Genomic DNA, 21,346 nt, shown 5'->3' on the forward strand with positions numbered 1-21,346 from the left:
GTTACAAAAAAAAATATATATATATATATATATATATATATATATATATATATATATATATATATATATATATATATATATATATATATATATATATATATATATATATATATATATATATATATATATATATCCCATAAAATTCCAAGTTAGACGCGCACTCAGAGGTAAAGTGGTACACAGTGTCGCTTTATTTGCTGTTACGCGTTTCGGAAGCCAAAACTCCCTTGCTCACACAGTTTTGGCTTTATGGGAAATAATTGACTGGCGGGGCTCTGCCAGCTGTGAACGCGCCACCGGACTGTGGGAGGTTCCACCGCAAAAGAGCCGTGAGAAGGAAGCAATATATATATATATATATATATATATATATATATATATATATATATATATATATATATATATATATATATATATATAAAACCTACTGGCAGTCGCAATAGGTAGTTATAGTTAGGATTTTTTTCAATGCAAAATCTCAACATTCTCTTGGGAATAACTTTGGCGCCGGTTGAGGAATCTGCCTGAAAATTTCCTCAAATTTGCCTCGCGGCGCTTCGGTCCTTCCCTGAAAGTTTGGGGGGGGATTCGTCAAGCATGGGCCAAGATAAAAGGGGGGTCCCAAAACGTGTTTTCCCCATGTTAATTTCCATAGGGCGGTCGACCTCACTTTTCGCCCGAACGGCTGAATGGATTTCCACCAAACTTGTTAAAATTGTAGGGACTGGTAGCCTTTGCTATGTCTCAAGATATATGCTCCAGTGGTTTTTACGAAAATTTACTTCGAAAAAATATATATTGAGCTACATTGGGCTATATATATATGTTAGAGCCCAAATGTAGCCCAATGTAGCCCAATGTAGCCCAAAGATGGCCACCAGAGACAAAAAAAAACAAATGTAGCCCAAATATCAGCCAGATGTAGCCCAACTATAGCCCAATGACAGAATGTCCCAGAGTGTTCTAAAGAACAACTAGAGCGCTAACAGTCTTACTTATGACAAAAGTATGGCACACCTGAAGTCATCTTGATTGGAATAAAGTGTTAACACTTAAAGCATTTGCAAAGGAACAAAATGAGGGGGTTCATTTTGCCATAGAAATTATGATTAGTGCTGAAGAAAGAAAAATTAGGGCACATTTGGGTGACTTCTCAAATCCTCTTATATTTCATTAAAAAAATTCTGATATGCAGTCTCCCAAGATGGCCACCAGAGACAAAAGAGCCCAAATGTAGCCCAAATATCAGCCAGATGTAGCCCAACTATAGCCCAATGACAGAATGTCCCAGAGTGTTCTAAATAACAACCCATCACATGACCATCTGGGAGGGTTTTAAATATTGTCTTTAAAACTACAATGGCGTTTATGTGAGCAAGGCGACTGGGATCGCCGACATGCGTCTTACCACTTGCACTGATTGATTGAAAAATAAAGGAAGAGTCTGTTTTTCTCCTGATGGTGCCTGCAAAAGCATTTGGAGTGTAACCTGACACTTGACAGATAGCCAGATTGAGAGAATCTTTTCATCATTTCCATCACTTACTTTCCAAAGTCATCTTCCATTGAATATATCCTCCTTGCTCTCAAAATCTGTCCATATTGTATGCTCCATTTTTAGCACAGCTGGAAGCCACTATTTCCGTGCAGAATTAAATTCATAGCTGTAGCCTTTCTGTGTATCACAGTTATTAAGCATTTATCAAGAGCATTCAGCTCAATATCCAGGAAGTCACAGTGTGTTTGACTATGCATGTCAGTAAACTGGATGTAATCTATTGGAGTTAAAGATCTGTATAAAGTTGTGCAGGTCCAAGTTCCTCTCCTTTCCATAAGATGAACAGATCGTCAATGAAGCATGTCCATAATGCAAAATGCTTCATGCACTGATCGTTATCCTCTGCCAAGGCTACCTCCTTCTCCCATAGCCCCATGAACAGGCTCGTATAGGTAAGATTCAAGGAGGTGCCCATTGTTGTGCCCTGTGATGTAGGTAGAACTTGTTGTTAAAGAGAAATACATTTTGAGTAAGACAGAAATGTAGCATCTCGATCATCATTTGTGTGTGTTCTAGATATTCAATCAGTCTGTACCTCGGGAAGTACTCGCAGGCATGTATTCCATCATTCGGATTAATCAAAGTGTACAGTGACACTACATCAAGTGTGGTCATAATATATCTTAGTTTCCAAGGTACCCCTTCCATTTTTATTAAAAGTTGGTAGAATCCCTCAAGTAGGATGGCAAGCTGGCAACATAAGGCTGCAGGAACTATTGTCTAAGAGAATTCGTCTTATGCTCCCAAAGAAACTATTCCATACATTTACTCCAGTTTCTTTGTTGTGAATTAATTACTTTGGTGTGTTCAATAGAGGGGCTTATGTGAGAACTAAATGTTTAATAGAATGAAAATATATTGTTAGGTTGCAGGGAAATGGTTTCAAAGAAAGAGTGATAAAGATATACATGTGATTTAGAGGAGTCTATACACACAGGATGCATACAGAAGGTAGAAGGGAAGGAAAGGGGCACTTAAAATAAATATGGGTTGAAAAAATTGAAAGTTTAAGTCAAGGTAAATTTTTATGCAGAGTTTTAGGAATAGAGCAGGAAGATGTTTGCATAGCATGCAGTTTGTGAATGTAAACCCTCAAAAAGAAACAAGAAGGCTCACACCTCACTGGGCCTTGGGGGTTTCCCGAGCCAGAAATGTTGGTATCCTGGGCTGGGGGAGGGCTTGTGTTCAGGAGGGGAACACCCTGTTCTACACCCAAGGTCCTTTTGTCCCCATGTCCGGAAGGAATAGAAAACACTCCACAGGAGAGCCATTCACAGCCATGTGACCTTAGACATGGGCAGAGAGGTACATTTGGTTTAGGCAGACAAATGCCAACTTTCTAAATATAGTTACTATCAAGTAGGAGAGAGAGAAATCACTAGGGCTAGTTCACTTCCCAAATTAATGAATATAAATCAAAGGGAACTAGCTACAGGGTAGAAGCTCCTAGTGTGTGTTTGTTTGAAGGAAAAAACATTTGTTTTTAAATGAAGACCCTTACCCACCAACCTATTTGGTGGCATGCTTTATCATCGGGTCCCACCCACGGTACTGAGTGTACCTTGGGTGTGTTTCGACGTCTGGTTACAGTGTAGCAGGTTTTGTGCAGTGAAGGTGAGTTGTGTGTGAGTTAAAAAATTGTCCAATGGGTCCCAGAATTCAAAATACTATTTTAATGTTGGGCCCTTGGTAGTGATTAAAAACTGAGAAGTGGATATCAGTAGCGATAATTAATGGCTCCGATATCCGGTGTGGTCAGCATGTCTCAGCCAGGTCTCAATGTTAAACTAGCTTTCATTAGGACCTATATGTGTGAATTTAAAAAGGTGGTCTAAAAATAATATCTTTAGGACCAGCTATGTGGCGCACACACTAAGGTGCGATATGTGGAAGAGGATATTTTCCTCAAATTGCTAATTTCCTGTAAGGGAACACATGAAAGCCATTCCCAGGCACACCAGATCTATAGATTGACCAGGGGTACATGAGAATAGCCGGCATGCACTATGGAGATTTATGGAGGTGAAGATTAATGGACTTCCATCAATATCAAGGAAAGTTGGCATGTAGAAGCTTTAGCTGATGGATGAGGCGATGCAAGGAAAATAGATAGTGCATTGGGTTACAAACAGCCCCAGTGTTTGATGTACCAAGATACAATAATAAATACAGACATTCCTCACTCAAATCTGTTTTAAAGTTTCCAGAAGTCAATAATCCAAAGGCCAAGAATGGTTCACAATGAAGGAAAAACAAAACACAAACAAAATATAAGAATCATGTCCATTGCCTCAAAGAAAAAAAATATAGAGTTGCTTTAATACTATTCCTGCTCATGTTAAAGTGTCCATTAATCGAGAAAAAGAAACAATGTTGGATGTAAATGTTCATTCCAATGTCACTGAATGTTAATGGTCTTCATACATGTGCTAATGAAAATTACTGGAAATGATTTAGTAGTGTTACATTTTGAATTTTTTGTATTTGTTAGCACCTTTGAAATGCAGAAATGGGCCATAGTTACATGTGCAATTTGCAATGGAATTCAAATGCTTTATAAATTACCTAGACTTCAGAAAGAATATAGATCTTCAACTTCAGTATGGAAAATATATTCCTAATAATTTATATCTGGTATATCCTGAACTGAATTCCTGCTAGGCTTGCATTTCCTTTCTCATATTCGATTCAGTTCTCATGAGAAGGTCTCATACATTTGTACTGTGGGATGAACTGTGTTTCCGAACATTAGTTCGCATGCACATACCCGGACTAGTCCCAACTCAATTGATACAACGAGAACATCTGCCATGAGAAATTGCCCTTTTCAACTCACTCATGTACCTTTACTGAAAGCTGATTGTAATTATACATTTTGAATACTTTGACAGCTTACGTGATGAGTTCTACCCTTTGCATAAAGATGTGTCCTCTTTATGCTGGATGACGATCATCCTATACAAACTGACTAATGGACTGAGTGATCGGACCAGATGAGGTGACCCAGGAGGTGGCACCCCGGAACTTGAGAAATTATATCATACCTTGGAGTGATGAGAAATGTGCCACTTTTGCCACTTTTTGCCACCTTTCCACGGAAGACCTTGCTCCTTTGCGGACTTGTGGATACTCTTGGCTGAAGCATACGCTGTGTGCGCTATTCACAGACTTCTTTCCCCAGGGGTGAGAATCTTTGAGATGACATTATCCATGTCCTTTCCTGAATGCTCCTTCTTGAACGTTGGTAATTGATGTCCCAAAGTGATCAATTTGTTTATTCGGTACTCTTAACTCTTGATGCCTGATATTGGTGTATTTACTTGCTAATGATACTGATAAGATCTAACTATTTGAAATACTGTTTCTGTCTCTCTATGACTTGTCTCCAATAATTGATTGTTCATTTCCACAGTCTAAATGAGTGAGAGGATTATTAACAGAGAGGTCTCTAGTCAACAGGTCCTAATGTTACTATTTTATATAGCTTTAACTGAACTAATTGTTTGTATGATCCTAGCTCATCTACAGTCAGGAAATGTGGTTTGGCAATAATATTTCTGTACCTGTATACTGCTGTATCGAGAGTCATATACATTAATCGAATTACTAGCTTATAAGTCAGTTAACCAATTCCTGGAAATCTTTGAATACCTGTATTGGATCCCCTTTGCCGACCCCTCTCAGCACGGCTCAAGATCTATCTGAGAACCATGTAAATTATACTGAGGTGCAGTGCCAGATGAACTTAATAAATGGGTCCAGTGGCTCTACAGCAGAGGTCTTGTCAGATCATTCTTAAGTCCAATATTTTAAAGATTCTCTAACACTTGCGAGAGAGAGTAGTCAGGTGAATACTCTCTAATGATGTGCCGATCTTCCAGTAGTGTGCTTCTCTCAAGTTACATGCACTGCACAAACCAAGAAGGTTTGGTTTCTGAAGTCTAAACTCCTGAAAAAGTAAGATATGTGTCACCAATTTCTTCATCAGAAGGAGACTGTCCAGGGAAACTATGTCATGCTCAGAGGCCAGAGGAAAATTCTTGTTGGGTGAAATGCCAAAAATATGAAGCTGGAAGACATCTTGTGCCTCATTTTGTTCCCTGACATTTCCTCCCTGTAGCAAGGGTACATCATGCTGTATGCCACTAAATACTGCTTAGGGTATTACTTTTGCACAGATTTGGAGGGCAAGGTATCCTGGTAATTCTCCATTTCCGAAGCCATAGGCCTGCTATTGTGGTTCCTGAGCCAAGAAGAAGAGTAGAACACTCCTTGCAAGTGTTCTGGAGTTGCGTGCCCAGGGGTCAGATTACTCTGTACCATTCTATGAATTTTCTGGGTCCAGAAATACTGGCTCTGAAAATATCAGGCAAGGTAATTCCAGGCACAGAGACACTGGATCCAGTTTTTTTGCGCAGTGCTGCAGAGACTGAGGGCAGCTTCTGTGCCTGGCCCCCCTGCTCAAACTCTTGCTGCAAAACTGAGGGTTAAGCAAACACGTCCACTGACTCTTCCCTCACCTCCTTTTCTCCCACACAACACAACCCTGAAAACACGCAACACACAGCCATTTACCACCTGCTCCAAGTAGTTGGGACATGGGTGCAGATTTGAGCTCGTAATTTCTCAAGAATGGGAGAAATATGAGAAATTGGACCAAGCATTCCTAATTCCATGTGCTATTCCCAGTTCCAGATGAAATTACCCATAATTCCTCAATTTAGTTGTGAGGACTGGGAAGAATCTGGATTATGACTACCCTGGTATCTCAGCACACAAATGCAGGGTACTTGTAATAAGAATCTAAGATTTGAATAGAACCTCTAGTGACAACCCAGAGAAGGGTGCACAGGCCTACCACGAAAACCATTTTCAAGTGCGCCTCTGGAAGGGAGAATGATTTTGTGGTACTTCAGAAAAAGCTCCATTATATATATCCAAATCCTCAGCATTATGCCCAGCAGACAATAAGCTAATATAAAACCATGCAAGCGCCTCAGGAAAGATATGGTGGAAATGCTTGTGGTAGAGGACAGGACCACTAAGTACCCATATCTCAGTGGTTTCATTGTAAAAGGATTTTATTTTCTTTGTTGTACTTTTACAAAAAAAAAAATTGAAGAATTAAGAAGGATACATCTTAAAGAAAGTTAAGGTCTTCAGAGAGTTTGGGACTTGGCAATTGCGTGCACCACAAGCAGCTTGTGGGTTTCCGATGAATGTGACTTACATGTCTTTTATTATTTGAACTCTCTGCCAAGTGTATTCAGAGGGAGGAATGAGTTACGAATCTCCTGGGGGTCAAAATTCACTTACCCAGATAAAAAAAGCCAAAGAACTGAAGGAAAAAGGAGGCGCCAATCTGATATTCTATAGTGCCATGCAAAATCTCCAGCCATCCTCGCCACTGGCATGACTGCTGCACGAGCTAAAAGCTAGTGTCCATATAAGGCGAGGTCTTGATGGGTTAACCAGACATTAACTGCCTGAAGGTGCTCTATTTTCTTCCTATGGAATAGCTCTTGGTGAAATAGGGACTTGAAGTATCAGTTTTTGTCTTTGAACAGAAATATTGCATCAGGATGGGCCTGGTGTACGAACCAAGAATTGGCATGGATGTCTATCATAAATGCAGTTTGCAATTATTCATACTAAGGCATTATGTACACCTAATCCTTTATAGCTATAGGAACAACAGTACCTTTTGGCTCCTCAGGTAAGGCATCCATAAGTTATCAACAAGCTCCTGTCGATACTTCTTTGAAAATGAGCCGGCATAGGAAATGAAAGCTGATGTCAGAAGTACGTCACCACACAGCGTTTCCTCCTGTTCATGGTACTGGGCTACAGAATGTGCCCATCTGATGTTTTCTGACTGTTAAATGTAAATTAAAGAAAACGTTAACACATTGCCATTTGCTCACAGCTTTGACTTAATTAATTGCTTTGCCATTGCTTAAATTTTCCAATTAACCATAAACAATAGTAGTAGAATAACAAAAAATAGGTAGGATATTTTTCATGAACAAGATCTTTAAAAAAATAAAATACTATAGTCTTTCCTTGGGTTCATATTCATGTTAGTAATGTGAAGTGAGAGGCACCAAAGAACCAGCCACTTGCGACAAAATATACACAAAGATAAAAACAACAGTCCATATGCCATGCTTCCACAAAAGCTTATACGCAGCAGCCGCCCAGGCAAGTTTGCCCATTCCCTTAAGGCTTGTTCAGAATGGATGTATGACGGTACAACGTGTGCTTTTACAACGCGTACCGTTACGATGCAGATTTTACAACGCAAGTCGTTACAACGACTTGCGTTGGGGGGCGCTATATAGTGAATAGTTTAATTTACTATTCCAACTCCAGTCCACGTGGATAGTAGGGAAGGTGTTGAATAGTAAATTAAACTAGTCCCTATCCTAGAGCGCCCTCCAGAGAAAGTCGTTGTAACGACTTTCGTTGTAAAACCTGCGTGGTAATGGTACTGCGTTGTAAAAGTTTTGTGGTAAAGGATGTTTCCCGTTCAGAACCATGTCTGACTTAACTCTTTTAAAAAAGACTCAGTTCTTGCTCCGCACAGTTCCCTAACACATAACCTCTACCTTTCCATCCACTAATCCCATCAATTTAAGATTGGGGTCAGATTTTCCACCGCTTTGTAACGCAAAGCTGACGCAATGTGTTAAGGTGGGATTTACCATACAAAGCAAATCTGGATTTGTGTTGGATTGCATCCAAACCAAACGCTAATTTGTCCAGTGCGCTGACTTGCATTACTGTTCGTCAAGACGACATTTTATGGGTTGTGCATGGGCCATACAACCGCCCATCGGTTTTGATGCAAATCCCAATCAACAAAGATTTGTATACGGGGCGGGAATTTGTGCAAAAATCCTATGCCTCTTTCATTCAGGTGCAACAGGGAGAAATGTTTTTATTTCTCCTTGGATTTCCTCCTTTGCTAGTGTGCTGCATTGCACAGCATACATACAAAGTATGAAAGGCCTAAAGCATTGTTTTTGTACTTGAAGGGATCCTTCCAGTACAAAATGCATGCTTTAGACAACGCAAGGGTGTCTGTGTTGGTGCAAGCCTGCTAAAAGTATTACAGGGTAGGGAGAGAAGAGACCTGCATCACATCTTAGTAGATGTGGTGCTGTTCTGCTCTTTGCCTTTCACATAATGCAGTGCATCAACTTTACTTGTGTTACGTGACTTCTTAAACCTGGCCCTGTTTATTTAGGTCTATCATCCATGCTTGCTCTTAAAATGTTTTGGGGCTCTGGTGATGATTCTTTATTTGTGTAAAGTGTGCTGTATTTTCCCTTTCTTTATAACATGTTTTATTGTAATTTGTTTTCTGGTATTGTTGTGCACATGACATACTTCTATTGCTAAGCGTGCTACTGGCAATAATGCACTTGGGATAAGTATGCAGCGCAATACCTGATCCACGAGGCACAGTGATCATTTCCTTGAATAAATGTTAAGAAAAAGGCCTGTCCCGCTCAAAAAAGGTTGAAATGTGGGGTGTTCAGTCTGAGAAAGTTAGCTGACTAGAGACAACAGGGTGTAAAGATATGGATGAACTTAAAAAGGCAGACACCTCACCATATATTCAATGAGGTCACCTACAAGGAGCGAGTTAAGTACTCTTCATGCGGTATACATGATCCTGTTTCGCGAAGTTCCAGAACAATTCACTGTAGCCTACTAAGGAATATGTTGTTTGTATCAAAAAGAATACAGGAACCCCATATTTAAACCACTGCAGTAGTCCTGTCTAGAATTTAGGGTGACAACTGAATCAAAGGGCATGATTAAAAGTTTGGCAGAAGAGTTACTCCATCACAAACATGACAGATAACCTATCAGCCTTATTGCAAGTGCCATAGGATGTAATGCACTTCCAATAAGATGGAGGGGACATGTTTGTAATGGCGGAACCTGTCCACCAAACTCTAAATCAGACTCTGTTCCTGCACATGATGAGGTCATACACCATGAAGAAAACAATTTAGGGCTTCATTTGTTTTTAGGCATCCATGAGGACTGCTGACATTTTCATGTGCTCGCTAAGGAAAGGGTGTGTCTTCCAATGCTTGTGTAATTCAGCTGTTTGCTAATATACCCTCCTTTCTTTTTTTTAATCAAATATGATATGTTTTGTACATACTATTACTTAGTAATTCTTTAAATAATGTTTGCAAAATTGGCCCATTTTCTCTCCTTCCTACCTTTAGGATCTTTCCTATAGGGACTTGCTGACATGTAAGAACACTCATGTGTGGCCGAACAATTTTCCAATGTATCCTCATCTGGGGCTTTTATAATGTTTTGATGATTTGTATTTTAGGAAACGGTGTTACCAGTTGTTAGAAATGGGGTCGCTAGTTGGCATTATTTGCAAGACAAAGGGTTTTTATCTTTCAGAGTAGCACCTGGGCGCTCTGCCATAAAGTGGACGCAATAAGTATTAGGACTATAGTAGTTTCTGTGGTGCAGCAAGGCGAGCGGAAAAGACCCTCTAACCGCTCAACAGTATGTTAGAGCAAACCAACATACAACAACCAATATTTACAAAATGCCTTATGCACACACAAGTGACATCTCATACAGTCGTGTCTATGTCAAAACACAAGTACAATAAGCCAAAGTCAACAAAACAATCCAATTTTTCAGCACAGTACTGATGTAGTTAGAATGATTTAATAGTTCCAGAACCAGCCAGCCAACACGTGTTTCGTTGCATTAGGAACAGTGTGTCTGCGACTCCTCAGGGCTGTAATACACTTGCGAAAGAAAGAAGGTCGCTCCACTGGTGATAATTCCGAACTGGCGGGGCCCGTGACCATCTGTGAGCAATTCCTTGGCTAAAATGGCCTTGTCGTAATTGTGCTCCTGTGTGTCAGTTCCAAAGGTAAATATCACTTTGCCGGTAAAAAGTACGAAAGCGACTCCGAGGAGAGATCGCGCTCAAGACTTTTTCTCAGGGCAGTAAGCCTGGGAAGTGTTTCTCCCTCTCAAGCTGGAGCGGATAACTCGCAGTGAGTGTGTGTTTTCGTAGAAATGTTGCCTTGCCGAATATTATTCCCCCGGGTCGCCGTGTTCCAAGTTGTGGACTAGTTGGCATTGGCTGGCACCCTGTCCAAGTAAGGACTCTTATTCTAGTCAGGGTAGGGGAGTTACAGACTCAAGATAACCCCTGCTCACTCCCTTGGTAGCATGGCACGAGCAGTAAAGCTTATCTCACAGACAATGTGATTATTTCCATTGAAGTTGTTCTAGCTGTTCCCAAAGAACAACACAGTATTGTGGAATTTTCCAAGGCCCTTCTGCTAGCTCACTGAATGTACTGCATTTATTCAAAATGGTTTGTTGTTGTTCCTGTAACTAGTTTGTCCTGCATCAAACACACAAAAGGTGATGGGAGGAATGTTTTCAATTTGTCTAACCACTGACAATCATTGAGAGTAGCATCCAAACCCATCGTTCTTTTGCTCACCATACCACCTCAGTTGGAACCAGTTATATGCAAATCAGCCTTGACTCTGCTTCACATGGGAACAGCCCAGCCCAAACTGCCAGGCTAGGTCCTCACTGAACCACAACACAAGCATTCTAGTCCTGGAAAGGGGGTGGATTTCCTGTCATCTTCAAATGACATTAACATAGAGTGGGCAGAATAAATATGAATATATAAATCAATACACCAGGGTGAATTGCAAAAAAAAAGATTTCCTATGCAAGAAAACTGTATATATAAACACCAGATTTTGGGGGTAGGCCAGAACTCTTTCCGATGCTACTAGGGACGTGGTTCATTTTCTTACTGATTTTGCTGCCTATTTGAGACTTTGAATGTTTCGGATTTTGCACATTATTCTGTGTTTCCTTTTTGCCTTCATGGCAATAACTTCATGCATTTACAATTGCAACTCTGTAAAACATCTTTTGATCTTTTGCAATACATCTTTTAAAATGTCGTTGGCAGCTCTTGAACTCCATTAACTAGGGTGAATCAATATTCATGTAGTGAGATAGTGCTTAGATAGTTAGTTAATATGACATTTTTTAGAACTGTGTTATTGTTTGCTAAGGTATAATTCTTTTGCTAACACCATCATAATTTTGCAGAAAGCAATGCTTTCCTATGCACGAAAACAGTATATAAACCCAAGATTGTGGGGGTGAGACACAGGTTTTTCTGATGCTACTAGGGATGCTGTCCATTTTCTTATTGATTTGGCTGCTCATTTGCGACTTAGACCTTTTCTAGTTTTGCACATTATTCTGTGCTGACTTTTAGAGCGTTCATGAAAATAGCTTTGTGCATTTACATTTACAATCTCTGTATCACACCTTTTGAATTTTTATAATAAATATTCACAATTTGTATTGCTGCTCGAGTACTCAATTATTGAATCTATAATTACTCGATTAACTTTATTTTGACATTTTTTAGAGTGCCTTAAACCGGTGACACACTGCCTCATGAAATTGAGGTTTAACATTGTCTCTAATCCATCCATCCATGGGCATGTTTTTAAAGCAACATTTTGGGGCGTACAATTACAATGGCTCCCTGTGCCCACAGTTCCCTTTGCTCCTGTGTGGTTAAATAGGACTGCTCCTGCTGAAGTTAAACTGTCCTGGGGATATGCATGGCTAATAATCCCAGATTAAACCAGGTTCCTCATATAGAGACATGACACTGACGCATGCCGCCATTGTCTCAGCTGGTCTCTCTGTCTGACATTAAATCTACTCTAGACGTATCCATAGTTTGATCTCCCAATACTAAGAGAACACTACAATGCTCTCTTCTCTCCAGTGTACTAGAGGGCCTGCAATGGCAAAATGTGCGATTTTCTCCTGCCCAACAATCCACCATTTTTCTGGAGGAGAGGTGGTTGCATACTTTGTCCGTGCCTCTTACTATTTGGGCACGAAAATGGCAATCACTAAGATAAAGGTGTACCATCTACACACATTTTGTAGAATCACCAATAGAAGAGCCGTCACCTGTGTGAAAATTCTTGGAGTGATCTTGAGACCTAAAGGGGGACCATGAGTTGATACTGCTCATACTGGACTGTGAACCATAAAAACCTTTAGACCTATGAATGAGGATGTGCCGATAGGCATCTTCAAGATCAAAAAAGGCCATAAAATCCTTGGGTGGTGCAAAAGGGAGGTTCTTCTTTAGGAATTCATATTGATATATACACATGAACAGTAAGTCAACTAAGATTTTGGAAGTCTATTTTCAGGGTGAAGCTGCCAGAATGTTTCTTCACTCTAAAGACATCAAATGTATGTCCCTTCTCAATGTGTAAATGGTATCATCCTATTCTAGTCAACGCAATTATGGTTCCAAGATAGCACAGCCACATGTTTCCTTTTATTCCTTGGAAACACAGGGTGCAGCACTCCAAAGTGTGAAGAAGTAGAATCGCTTCACATTTCCCTTGGTTTAGATCTGTCACAACACTGCTATGGGTCGGATAATGTTTTATACAAAGACTTGCAATCCTTTTTTGATGTCTTAAATGTTTTAGTCATCATCCCCTCCAGCGGAAGTCCAAACAGCATACTAGATAAGTGAAGCTTCACAAATGTTGACCTTGTTGCATCCTCATCCTTCCAGTTTCTCTTATGTATATGGTGGCTTGTATTACTGACTAGAACTTTAAGGCTAGAAGGTCAAGAGAGACACCGGATAAGAATGTAATGTGCATCTCAATCCTTGATAGAAACACCACAAACATTCTTCTGTTTCTTGATGGTCTTGTGCAGCCTTTGAAAAATCTTTTCAAGGATCAGGCAGGTGGAAATAGGATAGACTGGTTGTTTCAATTCCAAATTCAAGCCAGTATAAGTGTTCTTTGGGACTCAATCAAGCTTACCGTCTCTTGTTTCTGAAGTACTTATGTATTCAACCTTTCTGATGAGGCTAAACACAGGAGAATCAACCTGCACTCCTGATCCATCTCCATTTCGGCTTGCTCTAAATCGTAAAGGTATAACAGGAATCAAAGGATCATCACTGGTCCATAACTTTCCATTATTGATGAATATGATTGTTAATAATTAGGTGCATAAGCAGCCTCAGATTAATTTATCTGTGAAACTGGCAAAATTAACCATCACTGTTTCTCTGACAGTTTCTTCCTCTGGAAGATACAACACCACTTTGAGATAGATTACATTTCCTCCATAAACTTCTATCAAAAATGTGATCTATTTGCATCCTCCGGGGCAGGGTATTTCTTACAGCAGATGTTGCAGAAGAAGATAATAATAAATCATAATTATTATACTCATATTGCACACTTACACCACCTATCTGTTCTCTAGACACTGATAACATTAATTAGTATCAAACTCAATGGTGAACGTTTTTTCAAGCACAGAAGGATGAAAAGCTAAGGTGCTCATCAGTCCTCACACCTGTGACCATTACACTAGGCACAGATCTCTAAGATAGATGCATTAATCAACTGAGCTACCTTACCAACTTCGTGAAGACTCAACTCTTAGTACATTTTATGAGATGTTTTCTTCTACTTATTGTTTGAGGATTCTGACAGGAATTTTAATATGGTCTACTCCACAACAGCATTAATGTCCAACTATGAAAGGCCTTCTCATCTAAGGGGAGACGTAAGATATGCCCCCTTCAATTGTCTGGAAAGGGGTCCCGATGAATCGAAATCTTTTAACTTCCACTTACTATCTGCAGCTCTCATCGTCACACTTCCACCTCCAGGCCATGGTTGTTCATTTTTTAACTTAGGAAAAAAGCTTTCTTCTCCAGGTTCAATCGAGCTTCTCTTCTGGAATATGGTACATGTCCTAGTTGAGTCTTACATGTATCATTTTTTTTAATACTGTTTAATAGACCCTATACCCACCCCACAATCCTGAGTTCACAAAACACCACCAGGGTATGGCAGCAATCCTAGCAGCAGTACTGGTAAGAGATGACATTCAGGGAAAAAATACCCAAGCGGTCTCACTCAAGCAGCTCCCAGGAGCACTGGGGGAACAGAGGGATGGAATGTGAACAGCCTGTGCTTGGTTCAATGCTGCTCTCCAAACAATCTCCAGTCCCAGTATCAATGAGACTGAGACATGAAAGGAGGAGGATGGGCGGGACATATCTATCAAATCTGCAGTTATTCTACCTCAATGCAAGCTTGACTTCTGCCCAGTGCTCAGGTCCTGGAAAAAAAGAAACTGAGCTTCCTGCTCTATCTTACCTTGCAAGTATGTATTATTAAAATGAAGGGCAATAATATGTCCCCTGAACCAAAATGTATCTTTCATCTAAAACAAAATACTTTGACCCAATGCAAAAAGACACAAAGAATAGATGGAGCTGAAGGTAAAATTGGACACATTATAGTGCTTTCTTTCCTTAGATATTATGTTATTTTACATCATTGGCAAATGTATATAGTTCAATCTAAAATTAGTAAGTTATTGTAGCACTGCTGGCTGTTGATAAACAAGGTGCTTGTCTGAGACCTTATTAATCATATAGAGTATAGAAGGAGACAAGGAAGTGGTCCTCATGAGGTAATAGTTTATTTAGCAAGGTTTTATTAGGCCTCACGACCTATCAATGCGCCCAAGCGCATTGAGCGGAGCGAGAATTCAAGTGCTCAAAATACTCGTGAAACCAAGGGTTTCGTTTGTGCGGTTTTCTTTGAGTTCACGTGAATCACGTGACCAAACAAGCATGCGCATCAGCCTCCCTCCCTCCCTCCTAATTGCATTTTTTCACGGCCGCACAGCACATCAAAGGGCTTCTCCCAGCGTGTGCTGTGCGGCTTCTCCTCCCCTAATTATTCATGGCTGGCCGGTGGCCGGCCGTACTTCCAGTTTCCCGGCCGCTCTTGTTTTGCATGTTTTGTATGCATGTAGAACACGCCTATTATGGTAGCTTTCTATTATTTAGCTCTTCTCAAGTACTTTCTACACCACATTCACCTCATTCAAAATGCTCCTTTTTTTTAAAAAAGAGCTTTGCATGCATCTCTGGATCCTTAGACACAGCGTTCCTTCTTACGTTTGCAGCCGGGTCTTTAGTTCTGCACAGCATGGAAATCTGTGTTTTATAATACCCATCTAAGGTCCCTCAGTTTAATTGCTCTCGTCCAGGCAGATACTCTTTCTCCTTCCTTCCAGCCACCCACTAGAACGCCCTTCCGTTGGACATTCATGCTCACCCTAGCAGTCATCACTTTAGATAACGTTTGAAAACCTGGATATTCTTTTAAGTCTGCTTCTTTCTCTAGCTTTCCCTGGTACGAGACATGATGGAAACACACTGCACACACAGCATTAATGGGTTCAAACCTAGGACAGAGGTCTCCAAAGCTTTGGTGTGGCCAAAAGCTCCCTTTTCCTCAGGTTTGCACCAGGAAGCAAAATCGTGGATGAGAGAAGAAAACGTACGGAAAGCTTCACTTCTCACAAGAGAAATAAACTTGACTGCAGTGATAACCTTGAAGCCTGTAACAGCAGTAAAATGTTTACGTAGAGTCTTAATCCAAGTATCTTCATGAATGATTTGTCTCTGTGACAAAATCTATGCAGGCTGCATGAGAGAAGCTAATAATCGGCAATAATCTGGTGTATGTTTCATGCAGCCTGCATTGGTATCGAGGTCGACCACTGTAGCCGTAAGGCCACATCCTCTACCCCATCTAACTCCAAGACACATGCGAGTTTGTATTACCTTATTGGAAGATAATAAAAGGTATATGTTTCTATGAGTAGAGGTACCCCGATAGAACAGTTAGAGGTTGTCACTCACTGCCAGGCGTTGTAGCTGGTTCACTGATAACACACTGCAGCCAATCGTAAAGCTTCTTGCCTGTGCCGTCCGAAAGCTTCTGAAAGCTGTGAACGAGCACAACTGTTACCTTCGGATTGCACAGAATCTCTTTTACCCACCTTTTCAGTATAACTGGGTCCAAACTAAAGATAGGTTTGACCTATTGGTCGGAATGCTTGGATCAAAGTTCGCTGGCGGCAGACAGATCCTAATACTGACAACAGAAATGCATACAAGTGCATGGCGCCAAGCATTATTATGAACCGCAGCGTTTCAGCTAGCAAACATATCGCCAGAATTACTACCGGCGACGTATCACTCCGACAGAATCATCACCGTTCTAATCAATAATATCACATCTGAATTGGTATATCGGCTAAAAGTAAAAGTACAATTGTTGTGATTAACATTCCATGGGAATTGATCGGTCAGAAAATATTCCATCATAATTACAGCCTTCTAAAAGAAAATACCTTCTAACTTACTGTGCGAGAAAATAACCGCCCTAGATGGACTGTGACACTTAAGAATATCCCACCAGAATGAATGGAGCGAGGCATGTTATGGATTACACTTTAAAACCGGGCAGACTGCTTGATTGAAACGTAAAAACATCCCATAAACACAGGGAGGGAGGGGATTAAAGATCACAGACAAGTGCAAGAAAAAACAAGCGCTGGCGTTGCCAATAGGTTTCGCATTTGGAAAGTTGGAGCTATTGGTTTTGTAAATGACATTTTATATTTATATATTGTTATTGACAATGCCAATAACGATATATAAATATAAAATATCATTTACAAAACCAATAGCTCCAACTTTCCTACTGCGAGACCTATTGGCAACGCCAGTGCTTGTTTTACTTCCTTGCAAACTGATGACCCGCGACATCGTCAACCCCTTGCTTTATCAGCTACAGCGGGGTGGGGATTTTGATGGGCTTCTTCTGTCTGCCGCCCGTCAGACAAAGGCCCATATTTAATGCGAAAGGGTGGGAAGGTGAGTGAGTGAAAGATGGATGGGAGGATGGATGTGTAATTAAATGGGGATGTGTGGGTTAGTGAACGGGTGGATGGATGAATGCATGGATGAATGAGTGAAAGGATGGATGTAGGATTGATGTGTGAAAGAATGGATGAATGAGTGAAAGTGAGGATTTAAAGCTGGCTGGATGAAAGGGTAGTCGGATGGATGAGGAAAAGGGTGAATGGATGGATGAGTGAGTGAAAGTATGGATATGGTTGGATGAGTGAAAGGATGGATGGATGAATGTGTGAGTGAAACAGTCACTGGGTGGGTGACTGAAAAGGAGGGTGATACATGCCTGGATAAATGAGTTAAAGGATGGATGTAAGGATGGATGGGTGAAGGGTAGGGAGCATGGATGAAAGGATGGATGGAGCAGTGAAAGGGTGGAATCAACGAGCAAAAGGGTGGATGGATGAAAGGATGAAAGGATTAAAGTGGGATGGATAAGTGAATGAATGAGTGAAAGGATAGATATGTTTGATGGATAGTTTTGGATATAGATGGAAGGACAGATGTGTGGAATGGTGACCGTCTGAATGTTAGATGAAAGACTGAAAAGATGACAGAATGTAAAAGTAGAACGGTGGGTAGTTGGAAGAAGGAAAAGAGCAGATAGATGTTTGGATGGAAGAGACAAGCAATTTCTTCTGAGAAGGGTCACAATGACTTGCTTTGCTTGCTTGGTGACATAACAATGTTGGTTCCTGGTGAGCGTATTTATTTTCTGGCTACTCCTTTGCCTGTGACATTCATTGACACCTAAACCTTGCAGTAGTGTCTACTGTCGATTCTGGTAAGCAGAATAGAAGAGGGACAGAATCTAAAGTCCTAATGTAAATCATGTCTGCAACAAAAAATCCTGCTCTAGCTGTCTATCAATCAATGCAGGCAGGCCAATAGTCTCCTTCAAGAATCCTTGAAGTATCCTTGGCCAACATTTAAGTAGGGTGTGCAGAGCTAAGATGCTCAACTAGACATAGAATGGAATGTGGTCACTCACAATCACAATTGAATGCAGATAATATATAACTTTCATCTTAAATCCAAGCCATGCGCAGCTAAAAACAACACTAGAAAATAAGATGTGGTCAAAATTAAAAAGAGGAGAAATATAAAAATAGACATAACCATTATACAATGAAAGTAAATATTATGTTTGTTACTATTGATGTCAATGAGGCACGTACAAGTCTTTGAGATAATGTAAAAAGTTCAAATCATTATTTAGGTGTCTGATTTGTTTTTTTCCAGTATGGCCAAAAAAATGACTAAGAGGAGCAAATCAGACAACTGGTGATTGCCAAGAGGAAAAGTGTAAACTTTTGTCTTAGAGGTTTTCTTCAAATGTAATCCGACCTGGCCTGGGAGTTACAGCTGGCTGTGCACATGGTGGGCTCCACTGCCACTGATCAGCATGACAATAAGCCGTTTGTGGTGTGGGGGCAAAATAAATAAAAAGCTCCAGGCAGGGGCTGACACACATGGATGGTCAAGGAGGATGCATAGCCTCTGTATACACATAATAGCTTTCTCATGGCCAAGAAAAGTGTTAGAAATGGGGGTCTCTAGTTGGCATAGGTAGGTACCTTCGTCCAAATAGGGACCCTTGCTTCTAGTCAGAGTGAGGGGGATACACTTCTAAAATAACCCTGCTCACCCCCTTGGTAGCTTGGGACAAACAGACAGCCTTTTTTCAGAGGCAGTGTATAAAGCGTTTGTAAACACATACAGTAATACAGTAAATACACTACGAACGGACACCACAGCAGTTAAGAAAAATAAGTAATCTTTATCTAAACCAAACAAGACGTAACAACAAAACTCTACAATACAGTGATAAAAATATGACTTTCAAATGGTAGAAATAGTTTGGTTCAAAGCAAATTACAGATGCAACACTTCTAACCCAAAGTACATCGGATGTGTCGCACACACAAACAAAAAGGGTCACAGGGAAGGTGATGCGTCAGTTCCTGACACTCAGGGAAGGTGATGGATCGGTTCCTTACTGCTTTGCAGGGGAGGTGATGCATCGGTTTCACACCAGAGAGGAGGTGATGCGTTGGTTTCTCACTGCGTGGGGAGGTGATGTGTTGGTTTCTTACTGCATCCCCCAACGATGTGACAGACTTTCCGCCGTGATGCGACAATCCGTGACGATGCTTGGGTTCTTGCAACCGCACAGCAGGCCTTTCTTTGGAATTGGTGCGGTGATCTTGGACTTCGGAAATTGGTGCACTCCATGCACTGTGCGGCAATTTCTCGAGCTGGGGTCAGGCACTGTGACGATTTCATTGGCGATGCGTCGGAAACAAGTGCAGATGCATCGTGCTTCTCTAAGCAAACAGCCTCCATAGGTCCAAAACAACAGCAGGCACCTCTTAGCAGGTCGGAACTCCCAGCAAGGAAGTTCAGGGGAGCTAGTGGTAAAGTCGTTGTGTCCCTGAGACTTCAAAACAGGAGGCAAGCTCAGTTTCGAGCACTTGGAGATTTTCCTCAAGCAGGGGACACAGCAAACAGCAAACACCAAAGTCCAGTGCTGCATGCCCACTAGCAGCATTTGATTTACAGACCCTGGGTACACACAGTGCACTGTACTAGGGACTGACTAGTAAATAAAATCGGCCAAGTATGGAAACACCAATCCATACATACAATTTATAGTGAGAGCATATGCACTTTGGCACTGATCAGCAGTGTTAAAGTGCCCAGAGTCATAACATCAATAGAAACAGGTTAGAAACAGAAGGGCTCGAAGCAAACAAACTGGGGATAAACCAGCTGTAAAAGCCAAGTCTAACAACAAGGAATGTGGGTTTTGTAGAATGCAAAACTCATCAGTGAGCACAGGTCATGGTAATTCAATCATAATGAATGAATGTCTCTTCTCCCGCCTTTATTTAAACTTAAGGTTGTTAAGGTCTCAATATGAGGTGCCAATGCCAGCCACATTATCTCTGCCACCTGGAGTTTTTCGATACTGAGGGTACTGGCCACTATCAGGGTGTTAATGGGGAAAAGAAATGGAAGCCTGAAGCCACCCTTGAGACATTCGGATTTACTAGAGAATCCCTAATTCCAGGTCTGGTTCCCCCAGTAAGTCTTCGTCTCAACCTGTAGGTCTGTTACACTTCAAACTGGGAATTCCAGGATTTAATAATCTGACTCTTAGTGTATTTTATCCATTCGTGTGTTTTTCAAACTCAAGAAGCTACACGAAAAATGCTGTAAATAGAAACAATAAAAAAGCATTGCTCACAGTCTCAGATGGTAGTAATTCAAAATAGTCTTTCTGATGTTTCCAAACGGTGAGTCATTGCCCAGGGCCAAGAATTGTGGATCTTCCTGGGGTAGACAATTTTGTCTCTCCCAGTCTATGCTTTTAAATGACCCCTTCAGAAGGCTGTGCAGAAAAATGACAAAGACTAAAATAGCACTTGTCCAGGCTTTAACCTAATTAGTGTCAATCTCCAACTCATGCTGTCTCTGGTAAAGGGGCTTGAAGACCATACCTCTAGACTTCAGGTTCTTGTGCTACAACCCCCAAGATCAATGAGGTAGTGGCTCCTCCTTTGCCTCTGAACACAGAAAAGATGGCACCTACTGCTTCTAAGCACCTCTTCTCCAGGGCTTACTTTAACTTTTAGTTCTCACTTGACAGTGCAGTTGTCTGCAAGACCTGTTGTTACCAATTTTTACTAACTCTTCAAAATGTACATTGAGTGAACTTTGGCTCGGCCCAGCATAGTATTTCACATGATACTGGCTAATTGGAGTTAGGGGTGGGCGGAACTCGCAAACTTTCACCCAGCAGAATTCTGCGGGGTTCTGCGGGGTTACATAAAAACTCTGTGATATTCCATGGTTTTCCAGCAAAGGACGGAAAATATGCATGTCACCCTGTA

The 21,346-nt window shown here is 40.9% G+C and overlaps 1 protein-coding gene across 1 annotated transcript in view; it reads right to left on the reverse strand.

Annotated features, from left to right (window-relative positions):
• LOC147731161 (dynein axonemal heavy chain 11-like) overlaps positions 1-21,346 on the reverse strand; it is a 1,538,124-nt gene that overhangs the window by 582,910 nt on the left and 933,868 nt on the right. Inside the window, exon 28 of the mRNA XM_086956147.1 lies at positions 7,260-7,433. Within this exon, the coding sequence (XP_086812273.1) occupies positions 7,260-7,433 (174 nt within the window). The remainder of the gene's footprint in view (positions 1-7,259; positions 7,434-21,346) is intronic.

Source organism: Lissotriton vulgaris, chromosome 2_1 (genome assembly GCF_964263255.1).
Source record: "Lissotriton vulgaris chromosome 2_1, aLisVul1.2, whole genome shotgun sequence".
Classification (NCBI taxonomy): Eukaryota; Metazoa; Chordata; class Amphibia; order Caudata; family Salamandridae; genus Lissotriton; species Lissotriton vulgaris.